A 17,710-nucleotide genomic window follows, 5' to 3' on the forward strand; every position below is an offset into this window, starting at 1 on the left:
TAAAAATAACAAAAATAAACATTCTATTGTTATGAGAATACATTTTGTGAATACATCATCCATTTTATTACATGAAATATGAGAAAAAGAATATTCTTATTGTTGCAATTTGAATTCAACTCAATCTGGCAACCCTGCTAGAACTGTCATGTTTGGGCCACGAAAGTGACAGGACCGATTCCACATCGCCAAGAAAGTTGACACGTATCGTTACGTTTACCTATTTTTTGTGTGCCTCGGCCACTTCGCGTAGCGGTCTCCGTCGTCGACGCAGCTTCACAATTGTGTGCATTCGTGTTCCAGCAAATTTCGGAACGTACACTGTACCAGTGTCGCGAGTAATATTTTAGTTTTTGTCCGTAAACTGCCCAAGCTAAACCAACCAGCAAAATGGTGGACAACACGAAGGATCTCGGCTTCACCAAGGAGGAGGAGCTGCTGCTGCAGGACTTTAGCCGGAACGTGAGCACCAAATCGAACGTCCTGTTCTATGGCAGTGCCTTCATCGTGTCCGCGGTCCCCATCTGTAAGTACAGTGCGGTGGCACCCTGCCACCCGAGGCCCATAAAGGGAAGAAAAAGTTCCACTAAAGAATGTTTCATCCCCTAAACCACCAACAGGGCTGTTCTGGAGAGTTCACCAAATGGACCTGCTGCCGTCGGTCGTGTTCTTCGTGATTGTGACCGGCCTGTGCACGTACCTGCTGGCGATGGCGTACCGCAACACCAAGTTCACGATGAAGCACAAGATTGCCATCAAGCGGGAGGACGCGGTCACGCGCGAGATGACCGCCCAGCTCGCCGACGACAAGAAGATGAGCCGCAAGGAGCGCGACGAGCGGGTGCTGTGGAAGAAGATCGACGTCGCCGAGTACGAGGCGACCACCTTCTCCATCTTCTACAACAACGCCCTCTTCCTGGCCGTGGTCATCTTTGCCAGCTTCTACCTGCTGCGATCGTTCACCCCGACCTTCAACTACATCTTCTCCATGGTCGGTGCCGGTGGACTGCTGGCCCTGCTGTCGACGGGCAAATCGACGTAAATGACGGGCAAGGGGTGGCAAGGGTGGTGTGTGAGCGGGGTGATTGTAGCCGCCTCTGTGCGACCGTGTGTCCGTACGCATGGCGCGCACTTCTTAATCCTAGCATGTTGGTGACTGTTTTGGCATTAGGATGTTAGGACAGTGATAGGAGCACTGCCGAGCGTACGGCGCGTTCTCATCCCGCAAACACACTCACACAGCACAACACACAAACAACAAACAACAAGACTCACACAAAATAGTTTAAACTTGCGACTGTGTGCGATTGTGCCCCGTGGTGGGGGGTGCATACTTTTTCGTTTATTCGTTATTACGAACTGAGACATTCATTCACTGCTGCTACTTGTACGCCGTACGGCACTTTCTTCCGTTCGGCTAACTAATAATCATTCGATGCATCGCTCAGTAAAGATTAAGTTACTACAATTAAGTATGTAGTTGTGTGTCCGATTCAATGTTTCATCCGAAAACTGGAACGAGAAACCTAAGATTTATCGAAAACGTGTCAGCGTACGTTTAGGGGATGGAAACAACTGCACCGCAAGGAAAGAATTATGTTTTTGAACGGGATTAGTTGTTAATATTACAATTCTATAGATATGAAAAAGGGAAAACAGCAAAGAAATCCTACTTTTTGTTTTAAAGTAAAACATGTTCTCATATTTACATAAAAATGCTAAATTTTTGTGAGAAATCCATTTCACACAGCACGGCAGACAAAGCAGAGACCATAGCCTAAGCACTGTTGATCGACCACTTTCGATGAAAAAGCTGCTGCCTCGTAGAATCGATCAAAGCGCATCGCACTCACACACACACACACACCACCAAACGCCACGACAGCTACGTGACGTCATGGGACGTTTTCAAAACAAAGCACACACTTCACAACATTACGCAGACGGAACAACAACGTGAAAACAGTGCGCTTGCCAAAATAGTGCGATTTTTCTATACGAACGGGATTTATATACGAAATTGCAGTTTAAATTGATTAAAGTTTGTCGATAACACCGGCCTTCAACGAAGCACGAACAATAATTGCAAGTTAAAAAGTGAAAAAAGGTCTCTCTTGCAAAAGAACTTTCTGTGTGCGTGTGTGACTCTCCTCGAAGTGCCAGTGGTGTGTGGGAAGACCAAAAAGGCGAATCCGTCCAACATGGATTACGAGGAGCTTACCACGATGGTGGAGGAGCAAAATCAATCGGTAAGCGTAACATTTGTGTCGATAAAAAACGTGTTTGCCATCTAGGAAGGGTTCTGTGTTTTGAAAGTGGGGACGGAAATGACGATAAAAACAAAGATGGCGTCCACCACAGCCTGCTGCCGTGCTGCACGGTGATAGTGGTTGTTTGTTTTGATTTGTGGTTGCGTTGGACCTTGAACGTCGCATATATTATTTATCCAAGGTGAATGTGTGTTTTGTGTGTGTGTGTGTGTGTGTGTGAAGCGTGATCTAGTTCTAGTAGTTAGTCACATCATTCCTAGCCATCCAAATGATTGAACAAATGTACAATCAATTTCAATACGATTACAAATAATAAAACCACACAGTCACCACTACCACCAACACCACACTGCCCCATTGGGACACGCTCGCGTGCTCCATGACGTCATAGATCAGTTGACGAAGGCAACAAACACACTCTGCTCCTTTCCTCGCATCGGCATAATGGCAGTGTAAGCGTGTGTGTGTGGGCCCCGTGCGTGTAACAGAAAAACACACGCAAAGCGGAACAGCCAAAGGGCCGGAAGGAACTCTCTTGAGAAGGGTTCGATGACCAGCTTTTGCGCAAGCATATTCTAGCAAGAAGGGTGCAATATTAACTACGACGCAATTTCGGCTAGCGTGGCTTGGGTTTTGGTAGCTGTTGTTTTGTTGTTGTTGGAATTGTTTGTGTGGAAAACAGGGAGGGGAAAGAGAGTTGCTCGCTTCGAAGCGAAGTTTTCTTTACCATTATTTTTTAAAGAGGGCATTAGTCGAAGGATATTGTGTGTTACGAGAATAAGATTAGTTTAAAATTGTTCATGGATTTTCATGATTTTGAGGAATAATTTTAAAAATTGTAACACAATATTTCATAAAATTGTTGTTTTATTGCAAAACCAGTTAAACATGGTTAAACCAAGATATTCAATTATGTCAGCTCGAATAATTTTCGCTTTTTACGATACGCGCGAGTAAATCAAAAATTACAAGTTGTTGTGATTATGATTAAATTACTGATAATTTCGGCTCAATAAATGGAGGTTTATACATTTTATACAATTTAACTCGTTTGCACTGAAGAACTTCGTCTCTATTACTGTTCTATTTGTAAAAAAAACACTTAATTATCTGTTTAATATTGATTTTACATTATCCTTTGTTTTTTTTGTATTCCTTTGTAAATCCACAAATTTGTTTGAAAAGAGAAATAATTGGTTCCAGGTCATGAAAAGTGCATGTATATTCATTTATTTATTTATTTATTACACCTCCAAGTGGCATTAGTAATCCAGTGATCAATTCTTAGTATCGAAATGTTTGCCGCCATGAGCAAGTAGATCAAGAATGCATGCAAGAACACACTCAGCAATACACCTCACAATACGCTTCATCGGGGAGGTACACTACACACTAAAATGCACGGCCGAAGCCGAAGAGAGCCTCCAATATTGTCAAATAAGAAGGAATGAATTGGATCAATTAAACTGAAGACACTACTTCACTTACTCCACCTGTCGATACAGGGTTTTCCGTGTCACTTTCGAATGTTCGAAACATTGTTATTCACCGCGTGCAAGATGTTAATCCACATCAATCTGACATTTCATTTCCTTCATAAAATTTTTTAATTTCTCCAGCATGAATTTCAACACGACCCAAGCTGGATTGAGTTTGATAGTTCTTTGTTATGTGTTGAAAATCATGTGTTGAAAGTGAAATTTTATTTTGAAGCAAATAAACCATTGGACAGCTGTTGAAAAACATCCTGGATGCGGTGAATAAGTATGTGGACATTTGAAAGTGATTTGGAAATCCCTGTAAGTAAGTCACTGAAAGCCGTGCCTTGACCGACAACAGTTGTTGTGCCCAAAGAAGAAGAAGAAGAAGAAAAAGAAGAAGAAGAAGAAGAGTCTATAAATTTAGTTTTTATCACGAAGAACGGGTACATTGGAACATGCTATGGGAAATTGTACAATTATTTATGAAAAAACTGCTCATTTTCTCCTCCGCAAGAATGAAATTCTACATCAGCCTCTTAAGGCCAGGGTACATTGTCCGTACTCGCTAGTGTAATTTCAAATTTCACTAGCGCATCTGGCGACGGCTGACCGAAGCATTTTACCAAATAATTTGGAGGCGCTTCAGAAAATATGTTATTTTTCTATTATTTTTACTAAAAATGGTTCCTGCACGTATTGCATCCATTTTCGCATACGAAAACGGTGAAAAAACTACTTAAATTTGAGATCCGTCACGACTATTCCCAAAGAAAAACTTCCACCAGTAATTTTTGCTAAATCAAGCTTTAAGATTTTTGTGAGGAAATTAATTTGTTATTAGCATGTATTAACAAAAAAATCGTTTTAAAGCGTAATTATTCAAACCATTCATCCAAAACCCCCCCTTGCGCAGCAAAAGAGTTGTGCTGCCCTGCCCTTGCTACGCAATCGATACGCGAACCACGACGGCACCTCTCTCCGTTCTCTCTTTCTCTCTCACTCACTCTCTATCTCGCTCCCTTTAGCCAAACAGCAATTTCCAATGCGTAATACCTCTTGCCGGCTCGCCGTGTAATAGCGCGCGCTCTTTTCTACTCCCTCGCTCCTTCGCTCGCTCTCTTCCCTTTTCCCATTCTGCGAGAGCGAAAAAATTGCTGCGATTCTAAACGCAAATTACGTCGTTGGCCTTAACCGAGAGCGCGCGCTGTGAAGCCGTTGTGGTGTCGGGGGGCCGGGCTGCAAAAGGGGTGTATGCGGGGGTGGTCGGCTGCATGCACAGACACAAGGAGACGGCGGGTTTGGGGGTAGGAATGGGGGGGGGGGGGGTTTGCCGCCGATTCGCAATCTGAATGGCGCAGCATCGTTCTGTTGCCGTTGGTCCGCCTCACGGGGATGGTCGTTTCGCGGGTTCACCGTGGTGTGTGCGCGTTGTGCGAGTGTTTCGTCGTCGTCGTCGTCTGACCGTCTGCGTAGTGGCACCGGACTAATCCGTTTGACCGGGATCGGACAATCGGTAAAAAGTGGAACATCGTTGTGACACAGCACTGCCACCATCCTTCCAGTTGGCAAGTGGAGTGGCCTTCCCGGGGTTTCGGAACAAAACACAGCACGGAACCGGAACCAGAGCACCATCCTTAGTTTCACCGTAGTTGAAAGTTTGCATTTTCAACCGGCACTGGTTAACCGAGAGCACAGGTAACACAGGCCCCAGCTAGCTGGTAAAGACAACCGGGAGAAGTGGATTTTTGCGTCGTAGCCTGTTTTTCATGCCCTACCCACCAACCTGTCTCACTGGACAGTTTGGATGCCGTGAAGGGTCGCAGTAGCATAAAAAGGGTCCAAATTCTGTTCTATTTGCGCTCTCCCATACTTCTCCGCTGGTGGTGATATCCTTTAATGAGCTCACTCTCATCAATCCCGCTTGAAAATGGGTCTCCTCTGGCATCACCAAATTCTTGTAGGTTGTTTTAAGGTTTTGAGGATATATTGCCGTGTTGTGCTAAATTACGCCGCAATACTCGAACGTCGTTATAGGCTGTTAAGGCCATTGCATAGCTGGCAGTTGAAGATTTGATAAGCGAAAAAATAATGAATATTTTCGGCTAAGGATTCTACCGCACACTATAACGCTGGTGTAGGATGAGCTGAGGTGACTTTCTGGTGCGTGAGAAAGAGAGAGGTCCCCTTCCCCCCCCCCCCCCCCCGGGTCAAACGCATCACCGATGATGCGTAATAACTCACCGTCACCGTTCGAGAGACGAGCCAAACCTGCGTCTCGGTTGGGCAAACTTGGGCTGGGAAGTGGAAGTGGTGTCACTCTGTCTCGGCTGTGCATGCCGGGTGTTTATGACGTCGTTATCGTTCACTAGATTTGCGTCGTGTTACATGACCTTTTTTAACGTGACGAATTTTGCCTGGCCGCCCGCCCAGTTCACAGCGCTGGAGATGCACTGAACTGATGCTGGTACTATCCCTTTAAATGCGCAACAAGCGTTACAAAGAAGGTACAGGTGGAAAGGCCCTTTTTGTGGAGTCTGTAGTTCCTTCCATTTAGGGCTTTCTGAAGAGCATATTACCCCGTTTTTGTATTGTATTTGTATGATCTCGTGACAATGATTGTATCAACTAATGCATTTTTCCCCCCATTTCCCTCATTCAGGAGCGCAAGGAAGGTGGTAAGCGAGGCCGCAAACCGGGACGTAAAGTGTCCATCGAGAAGATCGATATGAAAGCAAAACTCGGTAGGTACACAATGAGCGTGTACACGATTGGCGCTTGATCCAGACGAGATATGATACTAATGATACTAACGATTGCCCCTTTTTTTCGGTCCTGTGTCCGACCTACCAAGCAGAACGCAGCCGGCAGAGTGCTCGCGAGTGTCGTGCCCGGAAGAAGCTGCGCTACCAATACCTGGAGGAGCTGGTGACCGATCGCGAGAAGGCCGTGGTGGAGCTGCGCCGAGAGCTCGAGAAGCTGTACAACTGGGCGCTGGAGGTGGATGCTGGCCGCTGCCCGGACGGTTTGCAGGAGCTGCTCGAGGAGCTGGGCGCCATGAAGCAGGAGTAGTGCCGGTAGTGCACGCATACAAACTCACCACGCCCTAGCGCGTCTGCCTTGGTTGTGTTTAAGTTAAACAAAACAAAAAAGTGAATCACTGTTGCTTCCTTTCTTGAGTAATAAGTTTGGTGTTGACCTCTCTGGTGCACGTAGAGAAAGAGAGAGAGAGAGCTGTTGTGTTCGTCGAGATCGAACCGTGATCGTCGTTCACCGCGACGATAGCGCTCAGTTCGTGTGTGTTGCACAAGTGTTCCTTTTTTTGTCCTTCGTTTTTCGTTTCCATAGTTACGTTTGAGTATTTCTGTTCGTTGAGCATTTTGCCATAAAAAGAATGAGCCTCCGCACCAGTGCGCGAGGAATAGGAAGGTGAAGAAAAAATACATAAAAAACGGAAAAAGTAAAAGTAAAGATATAAAAAAACAAGGAGGAGAGATAAAACCAATCTGCAGTGGTTAATACATGACTTAAAGACAGTAGAATCCAATAGAGAGAGAGAAGGGAGGGAAGCGATTACCTCTGTTTAAGGGATGGTGATGAACACTACATGTAAACCCCAAATACACAAGCTCTTCAGTGTATGTGTGTATATTATCAGTTAGTTTTATGTAATAGGATGGTACAAAGCAAACAAACAAAATACACAAAACACATAGGTTTCGAATGGCCTGCATGGTAGTGGGTGAGGAGCAAACGCGTTACATATATTAGGCAGGTTAAGATTATTATTACAGGACTCATTGTGTTAGGTTTTACTCTGTGCGAAATAAACACACTCAAAAAAAACGAGCTCACATCGAAAGCGGCCGTTAAATTTGGTTGCTGCGCCCAAGTGCTGCGAGGGCAGCATTCGTTTGAAATTTCGAACAACTTTCATTCCTGTTTGTTCGCCGCGTTGCGGTGGCCCCCCCGGGAAAGAGGCGTAATAATTGCGCGTTTTTTATTGTCTCCTGCATCTTCAGATGACGAAGGATTAGTTTTGCGAGGAATTGTTTGCTTTTGTACGCGAGAGAACCAGAAAAACAATATTTTTGTACGATATATTTGTGAATTCTACTAATAAAGTAAACACTTTCTTCTAACCACACTTTTGCGCATTTGCACTGGGTGCCTTTACTTTACTTCATTCATTAAAGCGAGCGAATTTCTTCTGATTCTTGGTGGAAAGTACGATCAAAATCCGTACGAAACCATTAAAGTACGATCAAAATTTAAAAAATAACTTAGTCGGTTACATGTTTCGGATGTTTTGTAAAATAATTTGCCTACCATACACTAGATGGCGCTTTCTTTTACAGTGTCCCTCGTGTTCGGAATTACAAGTTTTTTTTAAGGCGCAAACTCACAATTATCAAAAAAGTATATTTTTTTAAATTTATTTTTGCCATGACTAATTAGTAATACGGAGCAGCATAGTCAACGTTTATGCTGAGAATCCGGAATGGGAACCGAAGCAATTCCTGCCTAGCAGAGCAAGTGATCTACCCAGCATTGGGCGTTAAGTTAACTTTTTAAACTTTATTCAAGATATCGCCAAACCTTGTCCAAAACGTGGTTCTGAGTCTGTACCAGACGAAACCTGACCTCTAAACTGTTCCAATTGTTGACCCAGAATCCGATTTTTCATGTGATCTAGAGTTGAGGCTTGATCTTATCCCCTTTTCTGGTTGTAAAACTCAACCTGGCCGTTAAACAATCTTTTTGCTACTGACCTCCAACTTGTTTAGTCTGAATCTTGTTTTGAATCTATTCTAGTACTGGCACTTTACGTTGGTCCTGTCCTGGTTCTGATAGAATATTTGTCACCTAATTTGTGATATTTGTTTGATTTGGTCCGGTTACAGGGCTACACAATGAAATATTAAGGAAGCCCTTTACTCCGAGCAGATCGAACAATATCGGTCCTGGATTTGAATATGAGCTCATACCAGTTCTGGAACAGCTACTGAACTCATGCAGGTCCTGGTGCTGATACTGAACCCGTAGCGAAGCTGAGAATGATATTGAACCTATATCAGAATTGATTACGAACACATTTCAGTCCAGGAATCGGTCACCTGTCCTGGATCCGATAGTTAACTCAAACCGGTCATTGTAACCATACCGGTGCTGGAACTGATATTGAGCCCATACCGGTTCTGAAACCGATACTGGACTCATACTGGTCCTGCAACCAGTCACGAACTAATATTGGTTCTTGAACCGAACACAAGCCCATATCGATCCTGGAACTGATACTGAGCTTATACTGGTCTTGAAACTGATACTGAATCAATACCGGTTTTGGAACTTATGCTGAACTCATACCAGTGCTGGAATTGATATTAAACTGATATTGGTTCTGAAGAAGTTTTCTTTATTCATTTCTAAACCTTTACTTTTTTCGGATCTGGAAGGAAACGTTGGTGTTTGTCGGTCCTGGGACCGATACAGTTCCTGTTCCGAAGGATAAATCGTACGAATTTCAACTCGAACTTGTATAGTGATGGCTCTTGGTTCTGAAATGAAATCGGTTCAATGTTACAACTGACCCTGTCCAAGCATCAGATCAGCAAAGAAACGAACACTGTCGTTAGAACTTCAGTGCTGAAACCGTATGTGTTTTACAAAATTCCTAAATCAACCTAATACCAATATTAACATTACAAATCAACTTAGGCAGACAACATTTCTTTCTTTTTTGATCGTAAAGTGCAAACACTTGCCAATGTATGATTTTTTCATCTTTTATTATGCAACAATAGCATCAATTCTACGGCTCAGCGTCAGCCACAGTGGTGTCTTCAACAGAAGGAAGAATAATATGTACAATAATACGGTAAAAGTCCAACGTTAAAATTCCCTTTCCGACACTCCTGAGCGAGACCGACCAGCTCGTGCTTGCGGACGAGAACAGTACTCATTACAAGCACGCTGCGCGTCTGTTATCTGCCAGCCATCGGAAAAGGAGTCTGTTAACATTTTGATCCTACTACTTAGCAGCCATCTTAGCCTCTAGCAAACAAAGGTCACATCGAAGCGATGCACCTCCATTTATAAAATTTCGATTTTCTGCGATCTTTTTATCATGCGATCGCCAGGCGTATGTGTATGTGTGTGTGTGTGTCTGCAACGGTGTACAGGAGGATCGAAATGGGGGCGAAAGCGACTCTCTACAATCGAATCACGGATGCAGACTGTTTCACAAAAACAGCCCATCCGTGGGTCGTCTCAAGTACGCCCCTTCCCGTACGATCACCTCCCAGCCACCGGTTGTTGACCGGGCATTAAAATTGGCAAATAAAAAAAACAGAAACAAAACGTTTTCATAATGCTAAACACAAAAAGTACACAAGAATCATTATAAAAAAAAAACAACAACAAAACAAACCATTCACTGCGCCCAAGCCCTGCGCACGGTGGGCTACATAAGTTAACGAATCCTCCAAACGGCATCGGTCCGGGCGAACTCCGATTCTAGCCATGGATGTGCGCGCAGGCTACAGAAGGGTGTCTCTTTGGCTTTGCTTTTGAAGGGTGTCAGTCTCACGATGATGGGAACGATGATCATGATCCCTCACTTTATCGAGCCGTTGGCAGCGAGAAACCGGTCGGCGTCTGGTACTGGAACGGTGCAAACTGTAGCAGCTGGAACGGCTGGGGCTGAGACTCGAGCTGGAAGCTACCGCCCGGGTTGGATGGAGCCGTCAGGGCGTAAGTTGCCTGCTGCTGCTGTTGCTGTTGGCCGTATCCGGAAGCGGCAGATCCGGACGGAGGTGAAACCATCACCTCCTGGTGGTTTGAGCCGGAACCGTAATGGTCCGATCCACCGTACTGACCGTACTGCTGCTGGCTGCTACCGTCCTGACCGGTGGACTGTGGAGCCGTAGCGTAGTCGGCACCCTGCGACGATTGGCTCGGGAAGGTGGATGGACCGTACTTTGCTTGTTGGCCGTAATGGATGAGCTGCTGGTTGAAGAAGGTAGTGGCATCTTGACTACCGTACTGTTGTTGCTGTTGCTGCTGCTGCTGCTGCTGCTGTAGTTGTTGCTGTTGCTGCTGTTGCTGGTGATACTGCTGGAGTTGGTCATGGTGCTGCTGAAGAAGAGCTTGGTGTTGTTGCTGCTGCTGCTGGTGCTGCTGTTGCTGCTGCTGCTGCTGCTGATGCTGCTGCTGTTCCTGCTGTGCCTGATGGCCGGAACCTCCGTGATAGATCGTGGTCTGCGTGTAGTGTGCGCCATGATCCGTGCCGGTGCTCAGTGCCGAGTACGATGCGCCCATGCCCGTCTGGCCCGTCTCGCTGTTATCCTCCGTCACCGGTGCACTCGAGGGATGCTGCTGCTGCTGCTGCTGCTGCGTTTGCTGTTCCGTCTTTTTCGACTTCTTGCCCTTGCCCTTCTTGTAGCCGGTCTTGGTGGTGCGCCGGTAGCTATCATCCGAGCCGGCGTACTCTTCGTGGTGCTGCGACTCGAACGGATGCAGCTTCGTGTTGGAGTAGCTGTTCGAGTAGCTGTTCGCGTAGCTGTTCGCGTAGCTGCTCGAAATGTCCTTGTCGAAGGGGAACGGGAAGGAGCCCGACTTCACCGGCACCGGGTAGGGGACCTTCTTCTCCACCGGGTAGGGCTGCGGCACGTACACTTTCACCGGATAGGGGACCTTCTTTTCCACCTCCACCTTAACCGGCACCGGGACCTTCTTCTCGACCTCAACCGGGACCTTCACCTCGACCGGATACGGGACCTTCTTCTCCACCGGGTAGGGTACGGGCTTCGGAACTTCGTACGGGACCTTCACCTCAACAGGGACGGGGACCTGCACCTGTTTGTACACTGGATAGGGTTTCGGTACGTGCACCACCTTCTCGACGATCTTCTCCACCGGATAGGGTTTGTCCACGTGTACGATCTTCTCGACCGGGTACGGTACCTTCACCTCCACCGGGTACGGTTTCGGCACGTGAATCGGCTTCTCGACGATCTTCTCCACCGGATAGGGCTTCGGCACGTGCACCACCTTCTCGACGATCTTCTCCACCGGGTACGGTTTCGGAACGTGCACGATCTTCTCCACCGGCACGTGCACCACCTTCTCGACGATCTTCTCCACCGGGTAGGGCTTCGGCACGTGCACAATCTTCTCGACCGGCACCTGGACGACCTTTTCCACCGGGTAGGGTTCCTTCTTGACCACCGTCTTGACGTGATTGTGATGATGGTGATGGTGATGGTGCTTGATCTTGATCTTCTCCTTCACGATGTTATGCTCGCCGATGTCGTAGTGTTGGCTTTCGCCCACCGCCGCATCCGGCGCGTCCGACGTCGTGTCGATCACGCCCTTGTCCGAGCGGGTCGTCAGCTCGGGCGTTTTGCGTGTCTGCGTTTCCGGCTCACCGTCGGCACCGGCGGCATGCTTCTTGGACTTTTTGCCCTTCGGCTTGCCGAGAAAGATGTGGATCTTTTTGCCCGTCTGGCGCTTCTCGTGCTTCTTCACCGCCTGCCACTGGCGGTCTTCGGCCGGCGTTTGCTCCAGCATCGACAGCCCTCCGTCATCGTGCACGCCAGCGTCCGGGTGCAGCTTCCTGCTTTCGAACTCCAGCGCCAGTGTTGCCGTGATGACGACAGCCACCGATGCCACCAGTATCTGTACGGTGTTGAGCGAGAGAGCAGAAGTGAGAAAGAGAGCGTATGAAATCGATTGTTAAATATCTTATGCACTTGATCTTATGGACTATTTTTGCAATGCAATGAAGAACAGATATTGAAGAATACGCTCTGGAAATCAAACAGGCTCCAGATTTCAAATTCGAATTGCTTCCGTGGAATAACTGTGGAGAATTGGGCTTAACACCAATTCCTTATTTGTCAGACATTTCTCAAATTAAGAAATCTCGATTGAAATTACAAATAGACTGGCTTGATCAGATCCAGTTCGACAATTAAGAGGAATTGTCAGATATTAAAGCTGTTGGGTCTATCATTAGAATGACTGTCCTATGCCAGAGTCCATAATAAGGATAAAATAATTTAGGTAGATGTAAAGCTCCGACTTGTAGACCTAACATGGTACAAACAGTTGTTATTGGAAGTCACTTTGGATATTACTGAAGCCGATTTAGTTATACAAGGAATTAAGACGCGCTAGTGTTAGCAGAGCGTCAGAATTAAATCACTTCTTTAAGTATCCATTGATGCCAATTGGAGGTGTTCTTCGTTAGAATTGGCTGATCTTCACCTGATCCTCGTTCTTTATGGACATCTTTATTCACAATATCATCTCCAACCCTTATGTGATCTTCAACTTTTGTAACTTTTTCATGGTGTTGGTCTTTAATTTCGATAATCAGCCACTTTCCCAAACTCCCAAATTTAAGCAACCGTTGTATCTAGGCAACGGCAACTATCTTTCCTCTTCGGTCGTGTTCGGTAAAGTGGCTGAATATCTTCATTTTTTTTTTGTGTTCAACATCAATCTACTAAATTCTTTTCTGTCTTCAGGTTCATGAGATGCAACGGCATTTTCACGTTATAGGCACAGTTTCAACGACTTTCTAGAAACAGTATTTTATCACATAATCCAAATGTCACGGAATAACGATCGTTGCACAAACTTATGAGACTTTACACAATTTACACAATGCTCTCGTGACAGTTCATAGTAATATCGTAGTTTGTAGTAGTTCAGAGCCACTGAAGAAGTTATTCACAGTATTTGCTTATCACAATGCGATAGGTCACACAAACAGTTCACATTTTCGATACTATTCCTTGAAGTAATGGCTCACAAAAATCACCGTTCCCAAGGCGCACCACCACGCTTAAACTAAACACACCAGCGTGCGCTGTTGAATCCTTACCGTAAACTTCATTTCGATACACTTATGGATGGACGGAGAGTACAAAGTTTACTGGTTGAATGTTCCGTCGGTGCCAGCCTATTTATATATTAATTAACCAACCCAACCGTATCAGTGGCGGTGGGTTTTCTGCCCTCCACGGCATGGTAGCCCCGGTTAGCCCCACTCCGAAAGATAAGCGAGTTTTCCAGCCCCCCAAAAAAAAAAAAAAAAAATAAAAAACAAAAACGGCGCAAGAGTGGGGCTGAAGTGGAAAATCTGCAAGTGCAAAAATTGGACGAACGAACAATCGCGAGACGGTCAGGTTCGTTTGCATTAGATGTTTGTGTGTGTGTGTGTGCGCGCGTGTGTGTTTGTGTCTATGTTGCGAGCCGTGTCCGGATCGTCGTGCAATGTTTTCCGCACTCGTTTTCCATGCCAAGGGCCCCGCCCGTGCGCCGAACAGCGAGGAAGAGAGGAACGCAGCACTGCAAGCTCGTCTACCGGAGGGTGTAAGGGAAATTGTTGTTGCCATCACGCTCAAGTAAAGGGGCTCCCATTTTTAGCGCCAATTAAAAGCGAACCATTCGTGCTTGTTCCTCCCCTCTCCTCTTCTGTTCCACTCTCGGCACACTGGTAAGGTTAGTACTTTCGCTTTTCTTTTCCTATTTCTTCCACCGTCGTTACTTACGGGGTGCACGAGGGGGGGCGCACTGGTACAGGTGTACCGCGGGCGACGACGCTTTGCGGAACGGGCGCGGGTCTCCCACACACGCAGCTACTTTCTTTTGTTTTCAGTTTTCAGCACCAGTTGCTGGGGGAGGGCGAACGGGAAGTGGCAGCGGCGATTGCGGGCGATGGGTTTTCCGCGCATGCAAAAGATGCAACGCTGATGATGTTCGTGTGTTTGTTGCGCTGCAGCCTGCAAGGAGGAAATGCACGCGCAATGCAAAAGCGCACACACAAACAAACAAAAAAAAAAACATTTCCAGCAAATAGCGTGGCGTTGTTGTTTGGTGGAGGAAATATGGGTAGGAAAAATATGGATTATGACCGCTGCTCACGAAGGTGCGAATGCCGTCCGAGGGGGTGGATGTGTGGCTTAAAGCTTAGCTCCGGGATCTTTTGGACGTGATTTTGGACAGAGTCCGAAGAAGCTTCCAGCAAAATCGAACGGGGTTTGGACTGGCGTAGTTTATGCGACTGATAGACAACTTGGGGCATCGTGACCTAGTTACTGTATTTGTCAAATTCTACATAAAGGGTTAGAGTTTTAGTGGCAAAAGTGAGGGGCATTTAAAGCTAAATTACTATTATTTCGGGAAAATTTAAACAATTTCATTTTATTTTTAATTTCGAAGTAGAAGAAGACACATTGCTTAAAACACCAATAAATCTAGTAAAAACGTAGATATACAAAGTTATAATTAATATATGAATAATATTGAATAAAAAGATAAAGAAAAGAGAAAAATGAAGACAATTTTAAATTAAGAAATACAATAATTAAAACCGGAAATAATTAAGAAAGACGTTGTAGATTAAATTGATCAAAATACAAAACATTTGGGAAAGAGATACAAATGAATAGATAAATAAATGAGTTTCACGTCACTTATCCTTAATATCAAGACAAGAACATACACTCATTGTGCTGAATGAACAATGTTATTGCATATTACAAACTCATTGCCTGTTTGGAATACTCTTTGGATTGGCAAATTGTTCACATTTGTTTTATTATTTATACATTTGTTATGTTTAAGAAAATGTTAGTAAAATAGAGTTTCTTTCGTGTTTGTTTCCATTTAAAACGATTTCCTGAAATGAACAAGAAACAATAACATCATTTATCCTCGTTGACTGCTCTCCACCGGCGAAACAACGAAAATTAGCCGTATTTAACCGATGCAAACGATGAGTCGGCCGAACGCCAGGCCGCATGTCTGCAAAACCACGGTGAACGCGGTTTGCACTGTGTGTGTGTGTGTGTTTTTTTGTTTTCTTCGTTCGTTTGTACTCCCATCCACCCGACGTACATTTCAGCCGTTCGTTTGCCCGCACGCGTGAACTTTCCTTCGTGCGGGCACGGTTTCGTGACAGCGGCCACGATCAGCGTGCGGACGGCCGGACGAGCTGTCATAGTTAAATTGCATCGCGCACACCGCTTTACTGGTGGCACGCATCGTTTAGGATGCGTCCGCGGGCGGTGCATAACTAGATGCAGACCTCCCCCGCAGTGTAGCGGCATGAAAGTTCGCTCAACTTTCGCCGTGCAGAGGGAGGTGAACGAAAACGGGCGGTAGAAAAATTTGGACGAATGGTAATGGGAAATTTGTTCGTAGTCGTAGCGTGTTTAAAAGGCATAATCAATTAAATATCCTTGTAAACGTGTAGATTGAAAAAAGCTTTAAATTTTCAACGCACCTTGGTCGTAAGTTCGTATATCATGTCATGCCAGGTGTACAACAAAACCTTGTGGTCAGTTAAGTTGCAATAGTAAACATAAAGAAAGTTGTCGTGATGTTTTTTTTTTTCTTCTATGAAACAGACATAGTTAATTTGGACTTTAAATTAGAGAAGAAGACATAATGTAGGATGAGCCGTAAAACTTTTGTGAAGATCTTTACACCAGCTGACAACGAAGTTCTTTGTAGGAATTCGTCCTGAGTTACACCTTACGAAACATGAGGGCTTATAAGGTCTATTCAGTATGTTCCAAAACACAATTTGTAGAATTATTTCGTGTAGTGCGAGCATATTTTTGCCTTCAGGAAAACCCGTATAGCTAGTCCTTGCTACGGGGGGATTGGCCATTCTAGGCTTAAAACCCATGACGGGCATGTCATTGAGTCGTTCCAGTTTGCGACTGTACCTAGACATTTAGAAAGACTTAGGCAGAGCTCTAGCCATCGAACAAGACAACCCACTCAAACAAACGTACAGAGTTATATGAAGAGGTACTGTCAGACATCTAGAACAAACAAGACTCGATGCTGTCAAATTCTATACTTATGTTATGCCCTATGTCATTTTCGATTGGTGCCAGAGCACCGGGTTAATTTAAGCTCTAGGAGAGACAAGTCATTTTATAGTAGGTAATAAGACAAGAAAATAACTAAAAACTCTTAAAACTAGCTAACAGAGCCAGGCTTGCCTTGGGGGGAAATACGAACAGTAAATAAGACGTAAAGAGAGGAACCCTAAGGACCCAAAGGAGTAATGGAGATCAATAAGATAGAAGACGTTATCTAAAGGCTTTACATTGTTAAAGCTTAAAGCTACAAGCTAATCAGGAGTGAGAAGATATCATAACACTTCTTTGTAAGATATACTTATTGGAGAGCATTGGAGTACCTCCAATACTACTTCTCCACATTATATTTGAGTTTTGGAAGAGTTAATGAGACTTTTTAATTTAATTTATTTTAAAGTTTTCATAACAAACATATTTGAGGTGGCTGGTTGATATATCTTAGCTTCAAATACTGTTCCAAGTCTGGGACTTTTCATGTTGCAGTGCTATAAATAATCATATTTATGCATTTTTAATTCCCGATTGTTATTTGTTTAATTTATTGTCTGAAATATTGCTTGTCGGAACGATCACTTGGAAGCAAGCAAACTGGCCGGACAGGTACTCTTATGTAATAGAGAGATTTATAGCTTTCATTAGATGTCTTAAATACCAATTAGACACATTTTAAAGACTCTTTGGCTTGACTCGAGAAGTTGCCGTAGTAACGACAACATCAATCATGCCTTAAGAAAAGCCTCAGATAAGGGACGCGCGCAATGTGCACACTGTGGGTTTCATTATCTCACACGATCAGTCGTCTGCTTCCTGGATTTTCCATTCCCAGTAGTAAACACCATCAATTACAATTTCCGAAAGCATTGTGAAGTACCGCAGACAGCAAAAAGCTATGGACGAAACCCGATTAAGTAACAGCGATCGTGGCGTTATCAGTAGGAAGGCGGCTTTAATCAGCACCTGTTCGACGCCTTTTGCTCACACTTGCAAATTATTCAGCGCTGGCTTATGCTCTTTCTACCCATACATGAAGAAAATTGCGTGTAGCTTATCAGAT

The 17,710-nt window shown here is 44.9% G+C and overlaps 3 protein-coding genes across 4 annotated transcripts; 2 read left to right on the plus strand and 1 right to left on the minus strand.

Annotated features, from left to right (window-relative positions):
- Window positions 1-205: 205 nt before the first annotated feature.
- Window positions 206-1,472, plus strand: LOC121596164 (translocon-associated protein subunit gamma). The gene is made up of 2 exons (XM_041920857.1): window positions 206-526; window positions 621-1,472. The coding sequence occupies exons 1-2, from the start codon at window positions 391-393 to the stop codon at window positions 1,040-1,042; spliced, it is 558 nt and encodes a 185-aa protein (XP_041776791.1). The 5' UTR covers window positions 206-390; the 3' UTR covers window positions 1,043-1,472.
- A 441-nt stretch (window positions 1,473-1,913) lies between these two features.
- On the plus strand, window positions 1,914-7,895 carry LOC121596165 (REPTOR-binding partner). 2 transcript variants are annotated; one of them, XM_041920858.1, is made up of 3 exons: window positions 1,914-2,249; window positions 6,411-6,492; window positions 6,603-7,895. In XM_041920858.1, the coding sequence occupies exons 1-3, from the start codon at window positions 2,202-2,204 to the stop codon at window positions 6,818-6,820; spliced, it is 348 nt and encodes a 115-aa protein (XP_041776792.1). In that variant the 5' UTR covers window positions 1,914-2,201; the 3' UTR covers window positions 6,821-7,895. The 2 variants fall into 2 exon arrangements, with proteins under 2 accessions (XP_041776792.1, XP_041776793.1); XM_041920859.1 differs by having other exon boundaries at window positions 1,917-2,249; window positions 6,606-7,895.
- Window positions 7,896-9,595: 1,700 nt separating this feature from the next.
- LOC121596692 (chromatin modification-related protein eaf-1-like) lies at window positions 9,596-13,680 on the minus strand. Its single transcript, XM_041921852.1, has 2 exons — window positions 13,641-13,680; window positions 9,596-12,427 (listed from the first exon to the last, which is right to left on the minus strand). Exons 1-2 carry the CDS (start codon window positions 13,650-13,652, stop codon window positions 10,370-10,372), a joined length of 2,070 nt encoding a protein of 689 aa, XP_041777786.1. The 5' UTR covers window positions 13,653-13,680; the 3' UTR covers window positions 9,596-10,369.
- Window positions 13,681-17,710: the final 4,030 nt, after the last annotated feature.

The sequence above is a fragment of the Anopheles merus genome, chromosome 3R (genome assembly GCF_017562075.2).
Source record: "Anopheles merus strain MAF chromosome 3R, AmerM5.1, whole genome shotgun sequence".
In the NCBI taxonomy this organism is placed as follows: Eukaryota; Metazoa; Arthropoda; class Insecta; order Diptera; family Culicidae; genus Anopheles; species Anopheles merus.